This window comes from Muscardinus avellanarius, assembly GCF_963383645.1.
Source record: "Muscardinus avellanarius genome assembly, chromosome: 2".
In the NCBI taxonomy this organism is placed as follows: domain Eukaryota; kingdom Metazoa; phylum Chordata; class Mammalia; order Rodentia; family Gliridae; genus Muscardinus; species Muscardinus avellanarius.
Genome location: NC_137787.1, coordinates 168119692 through 168141888, shown reverse-complemented (window position 1 = coordinate 168141888; position 22197 = coordinate 168119692). Strand labels below are relative to the sequence as shown.

The window sequence follows — 22197 nt, the reverse complement described above, 5'->3', positions numbered from 1 at the left end:
AGGAAGGAAGATAAGTTAGGTGAATGAATAAGTCAAGTTAGGTTTTCAGAATCAAGAATGTCCCCACACTGGAGGGATTAGAGTAATTCATTTTTATTTGTTATCATGAAATGGGAGATCTACAGAGGCTTGCATTTCTCATTGTATCCAATTTTAGGACTTATAATCTCCCTTTTTACTATAAACTGATTGACAGAAAAATACAGAATCATAATAAGCTTTAAAGAATTTGATACTAAAATTAAGTTTTAGAAGCAATGGGAATATTGCTTTTGAACTTTTTCTTTTCTATTTTTATTTTTTTATATTTACTTACTTTATTTCTTTCTTTCTTTATTTAGCAGTACTGGGGATGGAAACCAGGGGTGTTCAACCCTTGACCTACACCCCCAGCCCTATTTTTTATTACTTATTTATTTATTTTTTTTTTGTGGTACTGGGGTTCCTGGAAGCCCTTCTACCTCCGGGCTACACTCCCAGACCTATTTTTACATTTTCATTTTTGGAAACAGGGTCTCCTAAGCCAGCGCGCGCGGCTGGCTTCGAACCTGCGCGATCCTCCTGTCTCTGCCTCCCGAGCGCGGGGATTACAAGCGTGCGCCACCACGCCCGGCTTATTACTTATTTTGGAACAAGGTCTCACTAAGTTGCAGGGGGCCTTACTAAATAGCTGAAGCTGGTCACAAACCACAGATCCTCCTGTCTCAGCCACTACAAGTGTGTGCCACCACACTGGGCTTGCCTTTTGGATTTTCTATCACTGTAATATACCTGGAGGTTGTATTTATGAATTTTCTTATTTAAAAGGAGATGTATTTTAAATTAACAGACCACAAACTGGGACACTTGGAATTTGTTTTAGACCAGTTGGATATGTATTTCATCCCTTCTCTTAAATATTATTTTGTTATGCATCAGACCTCAAAGTTCTATAGTGAGATGAATAAATAAAACAGCAACTAATTATTTAAATACTCATAACAGGAATGACCCAGTGGAATCTTTCAACCCTAATCTTTATGTATGATAACAATTAAGCTAATTACAGTTTAAGTTTCACATATAGACTAATTTCATAAATTCATTGAATGTGATAACTATTAAAGGCTATCAAGAACAGCGGGAGCTTTCCTAATGAGCTTTCTCTAAGGGCTGTGACCAGGGCTGGACTACGACAGCTAGCTGACAGTGTTTTCAGTGGGCTCATAGCCTGGCTCGGGAAGAGCACACTGCTCAGAAGCAGGAAGAGTGGTGTGCAGTGTAGGATGTAGGGTGGGTGGGGTCTGGTTAAACAGTTGCCTGCAAAAGTATCTTCAGAGTCAATTTCAATGAATAATTAGAGGAAGAGAGATAGTGGGTGAACTGGTTATCGAAAATAAACCCAGACTAGAACTCAGACACATGCCCATTTTATGAAGCCACATGACATTGCCTCTGACTGCTTTTTACTAAGGAGCATGTGTTAGTGGTTAAAAAAAAAAAAGTCAATTTTTTAAAAATTTCCGAGTGTTGAGCTTAAAACAAAAGAAAGAAAAATAAAGTAAATGGTTTCCCCACTAATTGTTCTTGGTTTCAAATTTAACGAGGTTTTTTTGGTTTTGCATTTTAATTCTGCCTCGTTTTCTCTTGTTCTTTTCGCACTTATTTCACAGACAGCCTCACTAGTGCGCACAAGGCTAGATGCTGTTCCTAAATCGAGTGATTTCTTTTTCTAGTTGTTATTCTAAAGCTTGTTTTGAGAACAAGGAGAAACTAAGTATGAGCTAGACTTCTATGAGGAGTGTCAGTGATATCTGCCATCAGATTTGTTACGTGTAGGTGTGCGTACTGGGGGAGGGGTCATGGCTTAGCAGACTCTCCCAGCAAGTGCTCATTTTTCTCTGTGTTCAGTTGGATATTTTCAAGTATTAATTTTGGATGAACTGTATAAGAAAAACCCCTCAAGGCCATGTGCTCTTTCTCCTCTTCTTCCAGAGGTGACGAGAGCCTAGCCTAGTGGCACACACTTGTAATCCCAGTACTTGAGATAGAAGGATCCCGGATTTGAAGGCAGCCTCATCAAATTAGTGAGGCTCTCGGCAATTTAGTGAGACCCTATTTCCAGATAAAAAATAAAATAGGTCTGGGCGTGTAGCCTGTAGGAAGAAGGCCCTTGGGTTCCATATGCAATACTACCCTAAAAATAAAATAAAATAAAAGTAGATCAATTGATCGATCAAAGGTAATAAGGACAGAATAGGGCAAATTCAGTCTTAGAAATCTCCCTTCCGTTTGGATCACAGATGTGTTTTGCTTTGTAGCACTGGACACTTTCTTCAGCCTCTATGAGACTATTTCTTTATTTACAGGGGAAATTTTTACCAGATGATATAGAAGTTATTAGTCATAAATGTTTGTTTTTCTAGTACTTAAAAATAATCAGTAAAAAGTAGGATTTTACAGTCAAAATGAGACTTATTTGAATATTTGCCTCTTTTGTTTATATACTCTTGATTTAAATTGTTTCCTTTAGTTAATTTTTAATGTCCTTTATTTTTATAGGATAGAGTGTTGAAATACTCTTCATTACTTATACATTTCATGTGTTCAGACACAGTTCATTAAAAAAATGGATGGAAATGTCATTAGATCTCTTGGGGGACAGGCTAGCTTCCATTAGGACAAGGGTTATACTTCATTTTGTAGCATCCTCGGGCTTTCTCATTGTGCTAGACTCTGTTCACTATGTATTCATTTGAGTAAAAGCTTTTCGTCAAAACAAAAGGCTTTATGGTACCCATACATGGATATGAAATTGGGGTAATTTATTAAGTATAAAAATATTTACCTAATATATAGCAGCTTGAGTTTTCCAGGTATTACTGTAGTTTTAATCCATTGGGATTACTAGAATTACATACCTTTAGTTGCCAGTTACTCTTATCTCATTTCTTTGGTTAACTCCCATGTCAAATAGAGCTTTAATGGAATCTGTTATTTTCTTCTAAAAACTGTATAAAGTAGCTATCTTCTAAAGGCATGGTTCACTAGGAACACAAAAATCAGCTTAAAATTTATAAAAGACTTTATTCTCTTTTTAGACTTATTTTCTTAAAACATATTTTGAATTAATATGAAAGGATTAAAATTAGAATTCAGAAAAAAAGTGTTGTTTATGAAGGGTCAGTTACAAACTAATACCTTAACAGAGCCTGGTGGTACACACCTATAATCCTGGTACTTAGGAAGCTGAGACAGGAGGGATCACAAGTTCAAGGCTAGCCTCAAAAATATTGTGAGATTCTCAGCTGCCTAGGGAGACCCTGTTTTAAAAGCAAAAACTAAAATAGGACTTGGAATGCACTGATGTAAGAATTTTGTTCATTAATTTTTTTTCAGAAAATGTAACATTAATTTCAAAACTAGCACACATTCACTTTAGAAAACAGAAAAAATAAAACATAAGCCGAGCGTGGTGGTGCATGCTTGTAATCCCAGCATTTGGGAGGCTGAGACCCAGATGATCGTGGTTCGCGGACAGCCTCAGCTACTTAGTGAGGCCCTCTGCAACTCAGTGAGACCCAGTTTCAAAATAAAGAATAAAAAATAGGACAGGGGGTGTAGCTTGGAGGTCGAATGCCCCTTGGTTCCATCCCCAGACCCGCAAAAAAAAAAAAAAAAGTGTGTGTGTGTGTGTGTGTGTGTGTGTGTGTGTGTGTGTGTAGTTTATGCATGTGTGCATCTGATGGAGAAACCATTGACTTAACATTATGGAGTATGTTTCTCTTATTTTCATATGTAAATAACTTGTGGGGAAAAAGATAAAGCTTTATTTATTTTTAATTTTTATTGATGATGTAGAGACTAAACTCAGGGGCATTCTCTCCCTGAAGCTCTTTCTTTTTATATGGATTTCCCTAACACTAACCTCTTTCCGTTAGAATTATATAGTATTTTCCAATGCCATTGGATATTATTTCTCAACCTGCTGTGGTCATAGGAATTGTATAAGCTGCTTTTTAAACCACAATATTGGTGCCCGACCTGCTGCCACCAGTGGCTGTCCAGTGTACCTTTAAAATATTTCATAGATGAATCCAGCTCATGGCTGTGACTAAAACCATCATTCTGAACTTGATTGTGTGTTTATGCTCACTTTATGGTTTCTAATTTTTAAAGCTATAAATGAGGAAAAAATATATATCTTTGGCCAAAGCTCAGATTGCTGCATATACCCTGCAATAAATGATCCCCTCTTTTTCCCAGGAAGAACATTTTAAAACCAAGATGAATATGTAAAATCAGTGATAATTTAACAGTTATAGTGTTTTAATTGCATTAGTTACAAAACAAATGAAAAAATCACATTTTACATAAAATGGTATATAAATTTAAAATTACTAATTTTTCTAGAACATCATTGTGTGATACTGTTCATTCGGTACTTTACATTACATGCAACATTAATATTGATGTCTGTGTCCTCACTCGGACATGTTTAAAGCCATCTAACCAAGTTTTCCGGAATGCATCGCTTGACTCTTGTCCAAATTGCAGAAATACAAACTATTCACGTCAGTGGTGATTGTGCCCCTGAGAATTTTCTCCCAAAGCAAAACACAGTGCTTATTTGCATGAAATTGAGATGGTTGCTACATCAGTAATCTTCCAAACACGACTGTGCAAAGCCACGACAGAGTGTAAATGCATGATATTTTGAGGTCATTCTGTGTGCATAATTTAAATCCGTGTCAACTTTCCTTTTCTTCTTTTTTATAACCTCTTTGATGATTCTTGTAAGTCAACATTGATGCTTGATTCAGGATGTCATTTCCAAACATTACTATGTTTTTTTCAAAATACAGTAGTCAGGGATATATTTTGAATGGACTGAATATAATCAGGTCACTTTCTTTCTGCTTACCAGATGTCATATGGGAGGGCAGAGGGGAGATGGCAGTACCTATTAATAATTTCATTTTTCAATGAAAATTATCAATAGGCAGTACCTATTAATAATTTTTTATTTCTTAATTTTCATTTCATACCACAATAATTTTATTTCTCAAAATGAAATTATTAGTTTTGAGATATTTTAAGACTTGAGATAAAGTTCTGCAGCATTCTTGAAAGTGTGTACGAACCCTTTTACACTCTACCCACAGCATAACACGGTTTCAGGTTTACTACAGTGGCTTAGTCAACACTGTTAAATTCCAAAGCAACTGGCCACACAACTTAGAAGAAGGAAGATACGTTTGTACATAGTCTTTTGGAGATTCCAGGCTGAGTCCATGTGAGGCCAGGGTCTGTAGTTCAAGGTGTGGTCGCAGAAGCCAAGCAAGGGAGAGAGCGAGGCTCTGCTCTCAAAACGTGGAGGCTAGAAGAGCAAGCCAGAGAGCAAGCAAGGGGACTCAAAGACACAAGAACAATCCCTAAGGCCACGCTCCAGGGACAGGCCTTCTCCAGCAGCAACTTGTTGGCTTGGGTTCCCGCCCAGGCTGAGGTCAGCCAATCACAACGGATGAGTCCACTGATAACATTAATTCACGAGCCCTTCAGGGGACGTTCCATATCTAACTGTGATGTGCATCTTTGTTAGTATTGCTGTTACCATTTTTTTTTTTTTTTTTTTTTGGTGGTACTGGGGTTCCTGGAAACCCTTCTACCTCTGGGCTACACTCCCAGACCTATTTTTATACTTTTTTATTTGGAAACAGGGTCTCTTAAACCAGAGAGGCTGGCTTTGAACCTACGCAATCCCTGTCTCTGCCTCCCAAGCGCGGGGATTACAAGCGTGTGCCACCATGCCCGGCTACCATTTTTTATAATCGTATTTGCTTGTGTGTGTGTGTGTGTGTGTGTGTGTGTGTGTGTGTGTGTGTGGCTGAGGATTGAACTCAGGCAGTCCACTACCAGGTTGCACCTCAAGGCTCATTTTATTTTCGCCTGCAAACAGGGCCTCTCTAGGTTCATGAGAGTCTTCCTTCCTACCCAGGAGGAGCACTGACCTGAGGTTCTTCTCATCATTGTAAATTACACCTGATTAGCGGAACTCTTGGCTGACCAACAACCCCTACCCACTCCCCCTTTCAGAGAACATCAGTTGTTTTTCCTTTTCAGCCTCTTGAGAGTTTCTGCTTCCATCTTTGGGCCTCCAGCCTGCCGCATCTCCTCTCTGCTTATGTGGCTGTCTTCATGGGTACTGTCTATGGAGTTTTTCTTTGGAAAATGCATGCATGCCCCAAGGCAGTTATTCATCATCCATACACAATGTGACCCCCTCTGATTCTCAGAAGACCTGTGTGAGTCAAAGCCCTAAAAGCCAAACCTCAGGCTAATAGTACTGATTTACACAAGGACATTTTTCTAATTTATAGTGAACTGACATGGAATTTAATCTATTGCTCATGAAAAATCATTAAAGTTCTACAGCCTTTAAAGATGCTTGCTTCTCTACATAGATGTGGTACTTCCCCATCATCTTCACCTCCGTTTCCAGGAGAGATAGGAGAAGATCTATTTCTCTCAGGATTACCATTACTCAGACAGGCATGGTAGCATAGGCTGGTAATCCCACTACTTGGGAGACTGAGACAGGAGGATCGTAGGTTTGCGGCCAGCCTCGGCTTCTTAGTGAGGCCCTGTTTCAAAATAAAGAATTAAAATAGGGCTGGAGGTATAGTTTGGAGGTAGAATACCCCTGGGTTCAATCCCCAGTACCACAAAACGTACGTACGTACGTGTGTGTGTGTGTGTGTGTGTGTGTGTGTGTGTGTTACTATTACTAATGTTTTGGCTGGTGGTGTCTCTCTTTGAAACTTTTCTATAAAAAGATAAGAAACATAGGCTTTTCTAGATTATCTACTTGCTTTAATAATTAATTCCAGATTCAAAACCCTCTTTGTGAGTAGATGTTCCTTTGCTAAAATAAAGGTTAGTTATGTTCTCTGTGTTTTGGCCAGTGTCAGGGTTTTTAAATGTGTCATTTGACTATCACAAACCACTCTGAGGTTAAGTTTTCTTTTCTCTGAAATTTGGTATATAGTGCTTCTATGATATATTATTGTAAAAATAAGTGTTTGGTGAATGTTTTATCAAGTGAAAATAAGGCCTATCTGGTAGCAGAGAAGATTAATCTGCTTGAGAATGGTAAACAGTATTGCATATTTTAAAATATGTAACTAGCACAGTACATTTGCCTCGGGCACTGGAGTGAGTTTATGGTTCAGGAGAAACATTTTAATGAACCTTTTATCTCTTGAAAGTTGATAAAACACATTTTCCTCTAATGTACAGTGAAACTTTAATAGTATAAATTAGCTACTGAATAGTAAATTTAAAAAACAAAAGATTCTAATCCAGAGGTAGGAAAAGATAACAATTACTTCTTTTTATAAAATTTATAAGCATTTTAATTATAGTTTTAGATTATCAGTTTCACAAATGGTAGATAAAATAATAGGAAGGAGCTCATTAACATCATTAATAGTGGATTTAGTTTATAAAACAATTAGCAAGTTAGTAAATATATTTAGAGTACAAATTCAGATTTATGGAATGATCTGACAGAACATATGAAGTGCTTACACTCATCTCTGCACATAAATTTTCCTAATTTTATTATCTTCCCCCTCCCTTCTCCTCTTCTTCTTCCTCTTCCTTTTCTTCCTTCTCTTTTTCCTGTTCCTCCTTCTCATCATTATTATCATTATCACTAGTACTACTACCATTGGTACTGGGCATGGATCCCAGGGCCATTCTGTCTCTGACCCATATCCCCATCCCCTTTTATTCTTATTTTTATTTTATTTATTTATTTATTTATTTATTTATTTATTTATTTATTTATTTATTTATTTTGGTGGTACTGGGGGTCCTGGTAACCCTTCTACCTCCGGGCTACACTCCCAGACCTATTTTTATATTGTTTATTTGGAAACAGGGTCTCTTAAGCCAGCGAGGCTGGCTTCGAACTTACGCAGTCCTCCTGTCTCCGCCTCCCAAGCTCAGAGATTACAAGGGTGCGCCACCACGCCCAGCACTTATTCTTAATTTTGAAACATGGTCTCACTAAGTAGCTTTGGGTCATCTTGGACCTTCCATCCTCCTATCTCAGCCTCCCAAGTGTTGGGATTATAGATATGTGCCAGAATGCCAGGCTAATTCCCCCTATTATTAACAGCTTGCATCAGTTTGGTATAGTTGTGTTAAATTTAATGATTTAATGAGCTCATGTTGATACATAATTATTAAGTATAGTTCTTTGGTTATATTAAGGCTCACTCTGTGCAGTTCAGCGAATTTTGACAAATGCACAGTGATGTGTACCTGTCACAGTTTCCCATAGTTTTCCTGCCCCAAAAGTCTACTGTGCTTCTCATATTCTTCTCTCCCTTCCTCTCCTTCCCTCAAACCCTTAGCAGTCACTGACCCGTGTACTGCTTCTATAGTTTTGCTTTTCCCTAAATGTCATACAGTTGAAATGGTAAAACTTGTTTTAATGTATTTTGACAGGATTTGTGAAATTAAGTTTCAAAACAATTGTAAGGCAATAGAAATCAAACTAACTTTAGATTTCTCCTTTTGACCTTTGTTTTAGTGACATTACTTTCTTATTTGATTGGATTGTATAAGTAGAATTTAAATGGTTTAAGATTCAAAATATCATGAACATAATACTCTCTTAGAGCAAATGTACTCGCCAACTAAAGTTATGTAAAAACTATCGTTAATTTGCTAAGTATTTGTATATTTACATATAATATAGTGTATATTTTTTGTGTTCAAACTTGTTTGCCCGTCCTCAATTCCTAGGAGGTCTCTGCTATGAACTAGAAAAATATATGTGCAAAATCCTCTAGCTTTCCCACCTCGTAGCAACCTAGCTCTACACACAGGGACAGAACCAGAGCTTCAGTGTCGCAGCCAACTGTTAACATAGATTCTGATTGATTGGGGTAGATTATATGATTTATGACAGACCTAAGATACAGGTCATGGGAAATATAAAATACAACAGCTTAGGAAATAAGAAAACTTTGGGATCAATTTAAATGTATGCATTGAACTCTTTTATGAGGTTAGCATTTGAAATTCCAATGTGAAAGCATAAAGACATGAATATTAAAGCACAGAGAGTTTCTTATGTTATGCATATGCTGAGGGTTTTCTTAGGAACCAGTCACTGACAATTGAGATGTTGATATAGAGCAGTTGAATTAAATAGTCACTTAAATATCTTACCCATATAAGTGGTAGATAACTCATTCAAGAGGCTTCAGACTAAGTTCCAGGTTGTCAGTCTGTTTGTTTCTTTTTACTCCCTAGTAAACACTTAGAGGGATTATAGTTTATCTTTTTCAGTATACTGTAATTTTTTTCTTGGTTAGTTTATAAACATGTTTTTTTATGGCAATTGTGTTTAAGACTTTGCCCTCGATCGTGTATCAAAGTAAAAAAACTGAAAGCAAGGTAAAGTATGACCATCAGGACACATGAAAAACAAATATTGAAAATCATACTTTCCTTCTTATTAATAGAACAGAAAAGTGCAGTGCATGTTTTGTTCGTAAGTGGATGTCCAATTACTTTTACATATAGAGCAAAATAGCCAATCTCAGTTACTGGGTGCTTACTTTAATCTCTAGATTTTCATGTATTAGTGAGATACAAGAAGTCACAGAAACTAAAGTGTTTATATATTGTGCACATCATTTTTAAAAAGAATTTGGAGTCTGGAGCAATGGTACATGCCTGTGATCCTGGTTACTTGGGAGGCTTAGATAAGAGGATCTTGGGTTCAAAGCCAGCCTGGGCAACTTATTAAAAATCCTGTTTCAAACAAAACTCAAAGTGAGGTGGGGCTTGGGTGTGGTTCAGAGATAGAATGTCCCTGGGTTCAATTCTCAGTGCTCTAAAATGAAAATTAAAAAAGAATTTGGTTCTTTAATTAAAATATGCTTGCATTTAAAATAATGTAATATAACTTAGAGAGTCAAATGACCACAGATATAGATTGAGCTTAATTCTTTTTCTACATGAAGTATAGAGTAAGCTTTCAGTATACATTTTTTTAGTATCTCCCATAAAAAGTACATATTTAATTATTCATTGTTAAACTATCTACTTTGTATTAACTAAATTTCTGCTGACAAACAGGAAGTAATTATCCTTTGCTTATTAATGGCAAGACTTTTAAGAATGACCAACATCCCCCAAGCAGTTATTTGAATACATTTATAAAGTACCATCATAATGTATATATACTGAATTATGCATTGATAGGGGTTGTTTATATTGTGGACTTAGAAGAAATCAGACGAGTCAGTTAAAATACATTCCATCAACTATTATATGCTCTTTCTATTGGCTAATTTGATTAGGCTAAAAAATACAGGAAAACAATAACTTTGTCAAGTGGCTACTGGTTTTTCTATTTCAAGAAAACTTCTAAAAACTCAGAAGTAGTATGTACAGTCAACTTATTTATTTGCTTTTGTAACCTGTATCTATTTAGCAAACACTGTACCCTGTAATCCCAAATCAGATTTACCTCATGCTTCCTCCAATGGGTCAGATGATCTCTGAGATAAGAGTAATAGTTTGAGTTTGTTTGCAATTTTTATTTCGTGTGTGTGTGTGTGTGTGTGTGTGTGTGTGTGTGTGTGTGTGTGTTGCTGGGGATTGGATCCAGGGCATTCTACCTCCGAGCTATAACTACAGCCCTATATTTTATTTTTTCTTTTGAAACAGGGCCTTACCCAGTAGTTCAGGTTGGCCGTGAACCTGTGATTCTATTGTCTCAGCTTCCCAAATACGGGGAGTGCAAGCATGCGCCACCACACCCAGCCGATATTTTTATTTCTAAAGAAGAGAAAATTTTGTTCATTTTTTGTCTTTATATCTCTCTCCATTAAGAGCATTCAGTGTTTTTTATTCAAGCTTCACAATAATTTTAAGAGTTTGAAATTAGCATTACTCTTTTATAGAGCGATTAGCTAAGGCCAACAGAATTTTAGTGACATTATCAAGATGCACTGCTAGTAAGTAGCAGGAGTCAGTCATGATTTCAAGTATTTCATTTCTAAATCTCATTTTCCTTCTATGATATCACACCACAGGCTATGAAACACAGGCTCTTGTCATAGCCACAAGCTACATGATATGAAGCGGGTCACTTTATAAACTCTTCTAAAATCTGCCATGAAATTAGTTCTCAAAAAAGTATAAAAGCAAATTTTATTTAAATGATGAATGGATGGTTTTCAACATCATATGGGTATGTAAGAGCTGTATCTCTAAAAATCCCTGATGCTATTAAAGGTGAAACAAACAGCATAAATCTTGGATAACATTTAGAAGTTTATCATTCAAATGGTTCCTACCTTGGAAACTTAGAAGAATTATTTCTGGAGGGCTTTCCAAAGCACGCGCGCGCGCGCGCGCGTGTGTGTATGTGTGTGTGTGTGTGACTTCCAGGTGAGCAAAAAATATAATCAACATTGAAAATTCCTAGGAATCGAATCTAGGGCGCATACCCCTGAGCTGCACTCTCAGCCATTTTTTTTTTTTTTAAACAGGGTCTCACTAAGTTGCTGAGTCTGGCATCCAATCTGCAATTCTATCTCAGCCTCCCAAGTACTAGGATTATAGGCATATGCTACTGCTCCCAGCTTAAAAACACTTTTTATTTAGTGGTAGACAATAAGATTCAGCTAGTTGCTATGGCTGAATGTGGGAATCGCATCCAGAACTAGCACATGGGAGGTGTTAAATGCCTTCTTGGATTCATTCAGCAAAATGCTTATAGCTGATGTTACATTTTTAAATGTCCACTTATGGTGGCGCACACTTGTAATCCCCGCGCTTGGGAGGCGGAGACAGGAGGATTGTGCAGGTTTGAAGCCAGCTGTGCTGGCTTAAGAGACTCTGTTTCCAAATTAAAAAAAAAAAAAACTATAAAAATAGGTCTGGGAGTGTGCCCCAGAGGTAGAAGGGCTCCATCCCCAGTACCACTTTAAAAAAAAAAAGTCCACTTATGGGGAAAAATCTATATAAAGAGGTCAAAATTGATCCCCAGAATACTTTAAAAAACATGTTCTTTAGGATGTTATGCATCACGTTATTGTGTAGATTTTTAAGTACACCCAACGTTAAGACTTGTGAAGAAAGTCTTAAGTTAGGGATACTCATAACCCTGCTTACATTTATATTCACAAAACATTGTTTCATGAAGTCTATTTTTATATTTACCGCGTTGGACTTGTGTGAATATTTATGTTGTTATTAACATACATTAAAAAGTGTTAAGCTTTACCCTAAGGTCTTTGAAGGCCAATTGGTATACTCTTTTGGAAAGTGCAATCACTCTCCTTTTTGATAAAAATTTAGTGTTTCCATACAGTCTTCATGCCTTTCGATGGAGAGTTGTTCTTCATATTGTATACTCTTTGGGAAAGTGAAATTACTCTCCTTTCTGATAAAAATCCAGTGTTCTTATAAAATTTTATCTTTTGAAACAGAGTTGTACTTTGATAATATAAATATATAGTTAGAGTTTAATCTTTCCATACCAGGGGAATGGACAGCAAAATTTCGGCGGATGTCACCACTCCCAGGCAAAGAAATGAATGGACTTTTATTTGGAAGCAAGCAAAACACACTTAGTTGGCAGCCATTAGTCTATAAGTGTCATGCCAGGAAACGATATGTTAGTAACCAAGGGTAAAATTTTGGTATGAAATCGTTTCTCTGTTCTTTTTACAGAAGTATATCTTCCTCATTATGCTTAAATCTATAACTGTCTTTTGTTATGTCTGGTCTTTTGTTGAGAGGACCTTGTGACATGGCCCTTTTACTTTCTCCTCTGTGCAGTCCTTCACACACCTACTATGGCTTTCCATTTAGGGATCAAATCTCAGAATGGATGCGTTTCCACTGGATTCCTGGTGAGGATTCCAAGGCTGAGTCTTCAGGTTGTTTCTCTGTCTTAAAAGGAGGAAAGAACATGTGCCTTAGCCATTTTGAGCCCACATTTTTATAGTATTGCTGTAAAGTAAATTATATGTGTAAAGACAAGGACTTCACCTGCTGTATTATTGTTGTAAGAGATCAGAAGGGGCTGTCAGAACATTACATGGTGTCCACACTGAAAGCAGATGAATAGTACAATAAATTTGTCTTCCTTCTCCTGATGAAGCATTATTTTTTTAATATACTGTGTTTCAGCTGCTGCATATACAAAAGAAGCTAGCATGTGTCTATGTGATGTTTGCGCTTACAAATTTGTGTGTCATTTGTATAAGGTCCCATGTCTTTGGTCCAAAAGTTCGATTTATCATTCTCTACTTTTATATTTTGATTTGAGTGCATGAGAAAACTGCATAATTCTCAAGAATATGAAAGCACCCAGGTGTTATTACTATTTGGTCTTTTCAGCTTTCTAGTGTATGTACAGGATCGCAAGAGGAACTCCCTTTTTCTGTTGCTATTCAACAGCCTAAAAAGTATTTTCCTTAGTGACGGATTAAGCAGACACTTAGAAAAGGTATGCACCTGTTCATCCACCATGGGTGTCTGAGCAGCTAGCCAAGCTCACTGCAGCTTGAAGCCTCCGAAGTCATGTTTTTACAACAAGCTACGTCATATTGTTATCATTTGCCAAAGTTGCCTTTCCTTTATATTATCACTTTTTTCTACCGTGATGAAGTATCTGGCCCTTAGTTTATAAATGCATGTAGGAACCTTATATCTGAGTAGATAGGCAGGAGGAAGCAAATTTATGGTGAAAATAACCAGTATTTCCAAAGAAAGAATTTCAGAAATGTCTACTACGTAAAAAATGACAAAATAACCATGAGTATTTAAAGTCAAACAAAGCGGTGCTGTCTAATAATAGTATGTGTTTAGTGATATATTTTATATTTTTATAATAAACTAGCTCGTACCTTTTATGAAAGCAGCCTCAACAAAGAATATCTATGTGTTATCACCTACTAATAAACACCTTACACAGGTCTACAAAGAAATTAAATAATAATTCTGATAACAAACTGAAATTCTCTTTTAGGTGAAAGAGTAAATAACACAGATTTTTATTAAATTCTATTTATGATCTTTTCTTTTTTCAAATTTTTGGGACAACTAATTTTTGTTAATTTCAGCATATAAAATTAATATCTTATTTAAATTTCATACAGAAAATATTTGGGGTTTATTTTTGTTTTTATCTAATCTGTACATTTTTATAGATTAGTAGTAACCATGGTTATTAACCAAAAGGACAAAAACACCATAAAACATCAACCCATTTCCCTTGTTAGTTGGTCTGGTACAGTTGTTGACTAATTGTCTTTTTTTTCTCATTATTGCTGAATAAAATGTCCTTGCATTAAGCTGGGCATGGTGGCGCATGCTTGTAATTCCAGCATTTGGGAGGCTGAGGAGGATAACATTTCGCGGATAGCCTCAGCTACTTAGTGAGGCCCTCTGCAACTTAGACCCTGGTTCAAAAATAAAGAATAAAAAAATAGGATAGGGGGTGTAGCTCAGAGGTTGAATGCCCCTGGGTTCCATCCCAGACTTGCAATAATAATAATAATAATAATAATAATAATAATAATAATGATAATGTCCTTGCATTATTGCCTGTTTTGTATTTTACATGAAACTATAATTTAAAATTTATAAAAGAAGGCTTTAAGAGACATGTTTTCCTTTAAATGCATGCTCAAGTTTTAAGGAAGAACAGCAAACCAGAATCTTTCATGAAACAAAATGACAACTTACTATGATTTTAGCTTTTGTCATTCTGATACCATAATGAGCTGAACAAAAGCGTTTGATTTCCATCTAATAGGACAATGCCGTTGGTATTAGCCTAGTTAAATTAGATGTATCCGAAATAATCTAATCTGTTTGCGTTTAGCTCTCTCTTTCAAGGCCATACTGGCACAAACCAGTGGAACTGTTGGTCCATTTTGGGCTTCAGAGGTAGCCATTCAAGAAGTACTTATTGAATTTATGAGTAAATATTTATATAAATAGTTATATATTCAGACCCACCACAAGCATGCTGAAAATACTTATCTGGCTCAAATCTATGTTATTAAATTTTGCTTACTAAAACTTAAGAGAATTCAAATAAAGTTGGACAAAATTATTTTTATGTAAACAGAAAGTCATAGATAATTTAAAATTCTCATTGTAATATTTTTCTAAAATATCAATGTGGTAATTGTGTATATTTTATGAAAAATATTTTGCCATACACTGAGTTATCATCTAGTTGTTAAGAATGAGTTATATTTAGTAATTTAGTAATAGGCCTGGTAATCCAGAGAACTTTGTCTCCTCCCTCCCTCTCTGTCTTTCTTCTCCTCTCCTCTCCTCTCCTCTCCTCTCCTCTCCTCTCCTCTCCTCTCCTCTCCTCTCCTCTCCTCTCCTCTCCTCTCCTGTCCTCTCCTCTCCTCTCCTGTCCTCTCCTCTCCTCTCCTGTCCTCTCCTGTCCTCTCCTCTCTCAGCTGCTTCCTCCTCCTCCTCCTCCCTCCATTCCCCCTTCCCCCCCTCTCTTTTGTGGTACTGGAAATTGAACCCAGGAGCATTCTATCTATGAGCTACACTTCTAGCCCTTTTAATTAATTTTTTGTTTTGTTTTGTTTTGAAACAGGGTTTAACTAGGTTGTTGAGAATCTTGCTAAGTTGCTGAGACTGGTCTCAAACCTGCAATCCTCATGTCTCAGCCTTCCCAATATTGGGATTACAAGGTGTTCTCCACCATGCCTGATTTTGTGTTCTTTCTTAATGCTCAGAATGAAAAGAATATAGTCACTCTTGCAGCAAATATGAAAGCTGAAATCTCATAGTGAGTTTACCCAGTACTGTTGCTAGGTAATATTGAATCTCCAAATTATGATGGTTTGAATAAGGGTAGAATCATTAAATTGTAGAATTTTAGAGATAGAAAGGAATTTTAAGTTTATCTGATGAAAACTCACATTAGTTTATAACAAAAGACTGAAACTTACGCGGTTATAAATCAAATCAACACAATAAATGTTTAATTAAATAAGTTGTACAGTTCTATGTACATACTCCTTTGTGTTCTGAACTTGTCTTTCAGAAGATTTTATGTAAACTTACTGTTTATTTTTAGATTCCTGTGGCCTCTTTTATCTCCTGTGAAACACTGCTTTCACTCTGTGTTAACAATTGTGTTTATCTATCCTAGCGGGATGAAAATGTCTTCATGACAGAGGATTGGTTTTGCTCTCTTTCGTACTTTCATACCTTTCGGTTTTAATCACCATGACTGTTACAGAGACAGTCTTCAAATATTTGGGAAATGAACTAATGTCCCAAGACAATAAAAAATAAGTAAATGTTCAAGTAATAAACCATGTATCTATTGAATGTACAATTAACAAAGGTAAACTGTTCCATTTTTCTTCCCACAGTCTCCAAACGTCCACAACTACCCCGATATGGAAGCTGTTCCCCTGTTGCTAAATAATGTGAAAGGGGAGCCCCCCGAGGACTCGTTATCTATAGATCACTTCCAAACACAAACTGAGCCAGTGGACTTGTCAATAAACAAAGCCAGGACATCCCCTACCGCCGTTTCATCCTCCCCAGTTTCCATGACAGCGTCCGCCTCCTCGCCTTCTTCAACTTCAACCTCTTCATCATCATCTAGTCGTCCAGCCTCATCCCCAACTGTTATCACATCAGTATCTTCAGCGTCATCTTCGTCAACAGTATTAACTCCAGGACCCCTTGTTGCCTCTGCATCTGGTGTGGGAGGCCAGCAGTTTTTGCACATTATCCATCCTGTACCGCCTTCAAGTCCCATGAACTTACAATCTAACAAACTGAGTCACGTTCACCGCATCCCCGTGGTGGTCCAGTCGGTGCCTGTCGTCTACACAGCTGTACGGTCACCTGGAAATGTGAACAATACTATTGTTGTGCCGCTGTTGGAGGATGGGAGAAGCCATGGCAAAGGTAAGAGACACAAACAAAGCCCCGAGTCATTTTATGAGAAATAATATCCATTTGTTTAATAAATGGACCTTTGGGTATCTGGAAACAACATCATCCAAAGAAGTTCTGTATGGAACTTCTTAAGCCAGCCTCTCAGCTGTTGAGTAAAACAGTATAATAGGAAATATATTTATATACATCTATATTTTAGTCTTACTTAATTTGTATTTCATTAGATCATTTAAAATTAGAATTCAGACATGTAAATTTGTAAAATAAATGTTTACTTTTAAAGGGAAGTTTATGGTTAGTGGAATCACTTATGAAGTACAAATATACAAATCCCTCATAGAAATGAGTTATGATTTTTTAAAGTAAATAAGGCTGTTGATTCTATTGTTCAGATTGAAACTTATTATTTGTACTGGTAGTTGAACCCAAGGACATTCTACCTTTGAACTATAACTCAGCCCTTTTTAAATTTTTTTTTAAATTTTGAAACAGGGTCTTGCAAAGTTGTTTAAGCTTAGCTTGAACCTGTGATCAAGCTGTGATCCTCCTGTTCTCAGCCTTCCAAATACAGAGATTACAGGGGTGCACTACCACAACCTATAGGCTAGAATTTATTTGGATGGCAGTAATATAAAATGCAATGAAGTTGCGATTCATGGAATCTATTCACTTTTGGGTGACTTGTAGGTTAGCATTGAAAAATTGCAAAGTTAGATGTTTGGGTATAAAAGTATCATGTAGCTTGAGTTCTTATAAGTCTAAGTAATTTTAAATAACAGGCTGACTTTATACAATAGAAGTATTTCAAAATAAAATATGTTGATATTAAAACGTAAAGGGTTTAGCAGGCAGGAAGATATTTTGTCACATGGCTGTGTAAAAAGCACCTAGTTATTTGCCTAAATTTGATAGCTATGCATTCTATGATGAAGTTATTTTCTATTTGAAGGTTTTTGTTTTATTTCAAATTTAACTAGAAAGAATTGTTATAGGATGTTGTTATCTATTCTTTTGTCCCTATCCATCTATAGAAATGTAACTTCTCATAGTCATTGACTTGTTCCCTTTAAACAGAATTCACATGTAGATATTTTATCTTCAGGGCTTTTCTTTAGTCTAGAAATGATGCTAGACTAAGACATAATATTTTTTGCTTTAATACTATATTAAACCAAGACCTGTAATAAAAATATGATTGATGAATACATAAAGCATTGTTTTCTCATAAAATTTTAGTAAACATGGTGGTTCAAGTTCCTGTATAAAATTCAATATACAAAGATTATATTTGATTGAAAAATGTAGAAAATTTTTACAAATATATACTACAGAATTACATATTTACCATCGGCAAGTTATTGTTTTATCTACATTGAGTTTCTTCATAGTACTGAAATAAATTTTACCTTCCCAGCTTAAAAAAGTTAAAATTTTGTAACTTAGAGAGTACAGGAATTTTAATCTACAAAGTTGAGCTAGACAGAGGAAAAACAGGAAATAGGGAACCTTTTCATGGGTTGAGACAAATCCTCTTTAATATTGCTAATACTTTCTATCGAAATGAATAAATCTTTTGAATAATAATGCCAAATCAAATATTTATTTCCCTTCGTAATTCAGAGATACGACTTTAAGCATTTTAAGAATTAGACATGAGCAAGTAGTGAAACATACAGCTTTGCCTATTACAGAATTTTACATGTGTTTATGTGTATACTGTAGAGTCCGGTCTCTATGTAAGACCGCTTAAGAGAAATACTACTTTCATTATGAAGTTGATTAATAAATACTTTAATGGTGCTCATGACCTTTTTTACAGTTTTGTTTCACAAATGAAGGAAGCAAAAGAGCTAGCTTTTATTTGCCATTATCTTTTTATGGGAAAGGTTATTTTTATTTAATGTGAATATATAAAGTATATGGCTAAAATTTAATTTTCCAGAAAATGTATCATTGCAGAAGATCTTTCAGACTTGGGCTGTAATTTGTTCTCTACATGAGTATATTCATTAGTTTTGTGTAGCATTTTTTATTTGGTAGTTTTTTTAATATCAAGAATAAAAATTTATTTAGTCATGAACCTGCTGGACTGTGTGCTGTGGTTGTTAGGACATGAGATTTGAAATCAAAGACATATAACTTAATATCCAACTTAGAGTTGTAGATATGAAAAAGTTTTATTCATTCATTCATTCATTCATTCATTCATTCATTTTATTTACTTCTTGTACTAAGTTTGAACTGGGGGTGGTATTCCTACTGCTGAACTACCTCTCTCCCTTTATTTTTTATTTTGAAATGGGGTCTCCGTACATTGTTGTGCACTAGCCTCAAACCTGCTTTTCTCCCATCTCAGCCTCCCAGTGAAAAAGTTATTTAATCTCATCAATTCTGATTTATATCAGTTATAAAATAGGGGTAATAACCTGATTTATCCTGGGATTGTTAGGAAGATTAATGAAGATCTTAATGTAAATGCCTAGTATTGATCAAGTATCAATAAATATTTAGTTATTTATCATATTATCTTTTCTGAACAATATTGGAAGCTATAATGCTCAAGATTTCTTAAAGAGAAAGAAAGTTAGAGGAAAAAATTGTTAAATTAAAAAAAAAACGACCCAAGAAGTTGGTATGGAAATGTTTCTTAAAGCTACTACTATAAAGGTTGAGAGATTAGAATGAGAAATTATCTGGAAAATCTCATTTTTCCATTTTTATTAGTTTATATTAAGGTTTTTACAATCACTGTGTCCTACAAATATTGCTATAGCATTTTATAAGTTTTTTTATTGTTTAACTGATGAATCAGTTGATAGTAAATATGTCTGATGGGGAAGGCTTATGCACCACACAGAATAAATAAAGGAAAGGGCATTTCAGTAACTCCTCAAGTCCTCATTTGTCACATGTGTATCTGGGCACTAGGCCAGCAATGAAATGGCCGAGTGATCAAGGGAGCCTCTATTTCCCTGCCTTCTTAGGACTTGTATGTCTTGAATGGATGAGGAAAGAAAAAAATAGTCTGGGGAATTGGATTTTCAAAATGCTAATAATAAAGACACTAAACATAACTCATAAATTAGGTAATCTTACTAATTACTTTTAATGTTGGTACAACATATCTAGTCTCTGATAAATAGATTATAAGTCATGTTACACGAAGGACAGTGAGTATATACATCTAAGCTAACATACTATATCTACTGAGTCATTTGTTCATTCGAGTGCTTATCGGGCATATACACTTACCAGGTATTATCAACGCCATGAATACAGTGTTGAACAAGACACTCTTTCTGTCTCATAGTGCTTAAACTCTAATGGGAGACATCAAAATTAAACAAATCAAAAAAATAATTAGGTGACTGTCAGTTGTGGGAAGAGTCGAACTAAAACATAGACCAGCCAGGGGTTTGCCCGGAGGAAGGAGATTAACTACAATCACAAATGGAAGTTGGATCCAATAAAAGTATTTTCATTAAGATGTTACGTGTGGAAAAAAGAAATGTTTTGACATTGGAGTGGTGGGCACCCAGAGGGGATGACGAAGGTCTGGGAGAGAGGTGAGCTCAGACTTCCACATGGGATGTTTGAGTGAAAACAGAAGGATAAGAAAATGTTTTCTGGTGATCCAGAAGCTTAGTCTATCCATGCAGGTAAAGAATCCTGGCCTAAAGGAAGGGCTGCTTGATAGCTAACCCAGAACATGCAGATATCTCAGTGGGGCCATCAATATAGTATAAGGTATAAAGAAAAATGGAATGATGTTCTAGAAGGTACAGTAAATGAGAATAATTTAAAATAGAGCTCTGAGAGGGAGCATGTGAGAGAAGGCCTTCTTGAGGAAGACACTTTCCCACTTGGCATCCAAAAGGCAAGTAGTACTTAGCCCCCAAAGTGATGCTAACTGGTACTAAGCTCCCCATGCAGAGGTGAGCTTTTATTACCATGTAAGCTGAGACTCTATAAACAAGACCCAAAATGGATTGTTTGAACTTTTAATAATCAATTCAGAAATTTCAGTCCAGTCTGGAGAGGTTCATGGTATTATCCTAGGGGAATTTCATTGTTTTTACAGGCATTTAGTACCCCCAAAGCATAAAGTGTCATAACAAATAATAGGGAAAGTTGTTTTGGGTTCATCACTATCTTGATGGAAGAGTTAGCCCTGTTAAGATTCCCCGCTCCTTCTAGCAGGTAATGTGCAATTCTAATATGCCAAGCACAGTTCTAGAACAGGGTTTCCCAGATGCGCAAGGCGCTGCTATTCTGGACTTTCCATTCTTGTGGGGGAGACCTTTAATATCAGTATGGGTGAGAGCTCAATAGAGAAGGGGAGGCATGATAGGCCGGGTGGGTCAGCATTTGGAGGGGGAGAAGACGGAGGGGTCCAGCAGGGTGGGAAGATCTGCTGATGAGGGTGAGGGAGTTTAAGTTGTACCCAGTGCTGCTCAGAATCAAATAAGGACCAAGAAGGGTAGATAAACTGAGGGCGAGTTCCTGGGTGACACTGAGGGCAGAGTGTGTGTGAGAGGAGTGGGAGGGCTGAGGCGAGTTCTTGCTTAGACTGGAGGTGAGGAAGGGGAGGCTGGAAGTGTAGACAGCTCCTTGGAATACTTTTTTTTTTTTTTGGCAAAGAGGTGTAAAGATGTGCAATGACAGCTGGTAAGGCATTTAGCTTTTCCAGGGAGGGGTTTTTTATGGTAGGATATAGTATAGCATTTTTGTGTGCTATTAAGAACAATCCAAAGCTGGGCATGGTGGCACATGCTTGTAATCCCAGCACTGGGGAGGCTGAGACCAGAGGACTGTGGTTTGTGGCCAGCCTCAGCTACTTAGTGAGGCCCTTTGCAACTCAGTGAGACGTTTCAAAATAAAGAATAAAAAATAGGGCTGGGGGTGTAGCTCCGAGGTAGAATGCCCTGTGACCCATCTACAGTACTGAAAAAAAAAATAATAAAAAAAGCCAACAGAGAGGTAAGAATAGATATTTTGGAGAGAAAGAATAATAAAAGCCAAGTTCTCACTTAGATGTTATTGCTCATGTTACACTGTGGAGTAACCCATATTTTGAGATAGTTAATTTGAATTCTAAATTCAATTTATTGGCAGAATTTTTAAGAAGGAGATATACAATGGGTAAACAAGGAAAGGCAAACACAGAACATAATCTAGGATTAGCAATGAAAAGAAAAATAAATAAATAAAAACTAAGTAAAA

General features: G+C 36.3%; 1 protein-coding gene across 3 annotated transcripts in view; it reads left to right on the top strand.

Moving 5' to 3' along the window:
* KLF12 (KLF transcription factor 12) overlaps positions 1-22197 on the top strand; it is a gene marked incomplete at both ends in the record, with an annotated part of 318174 nt that overhangs the window by 142278 nt on the left and 153699 nt on the right. For all 3 annotated transcript variants that reach the window (XM_080689233.1, XM_080689232.1, XM_080689231.1), the window contains one exon: positions 16437-16983. In XM_080689233.1, the coding sequence (XP_080545359.1) occupies positions 16437-16983 (547 nt within the window). The remainder of the gene's footprint in view (positions 1-16436; positions 16984-22197) is intronic.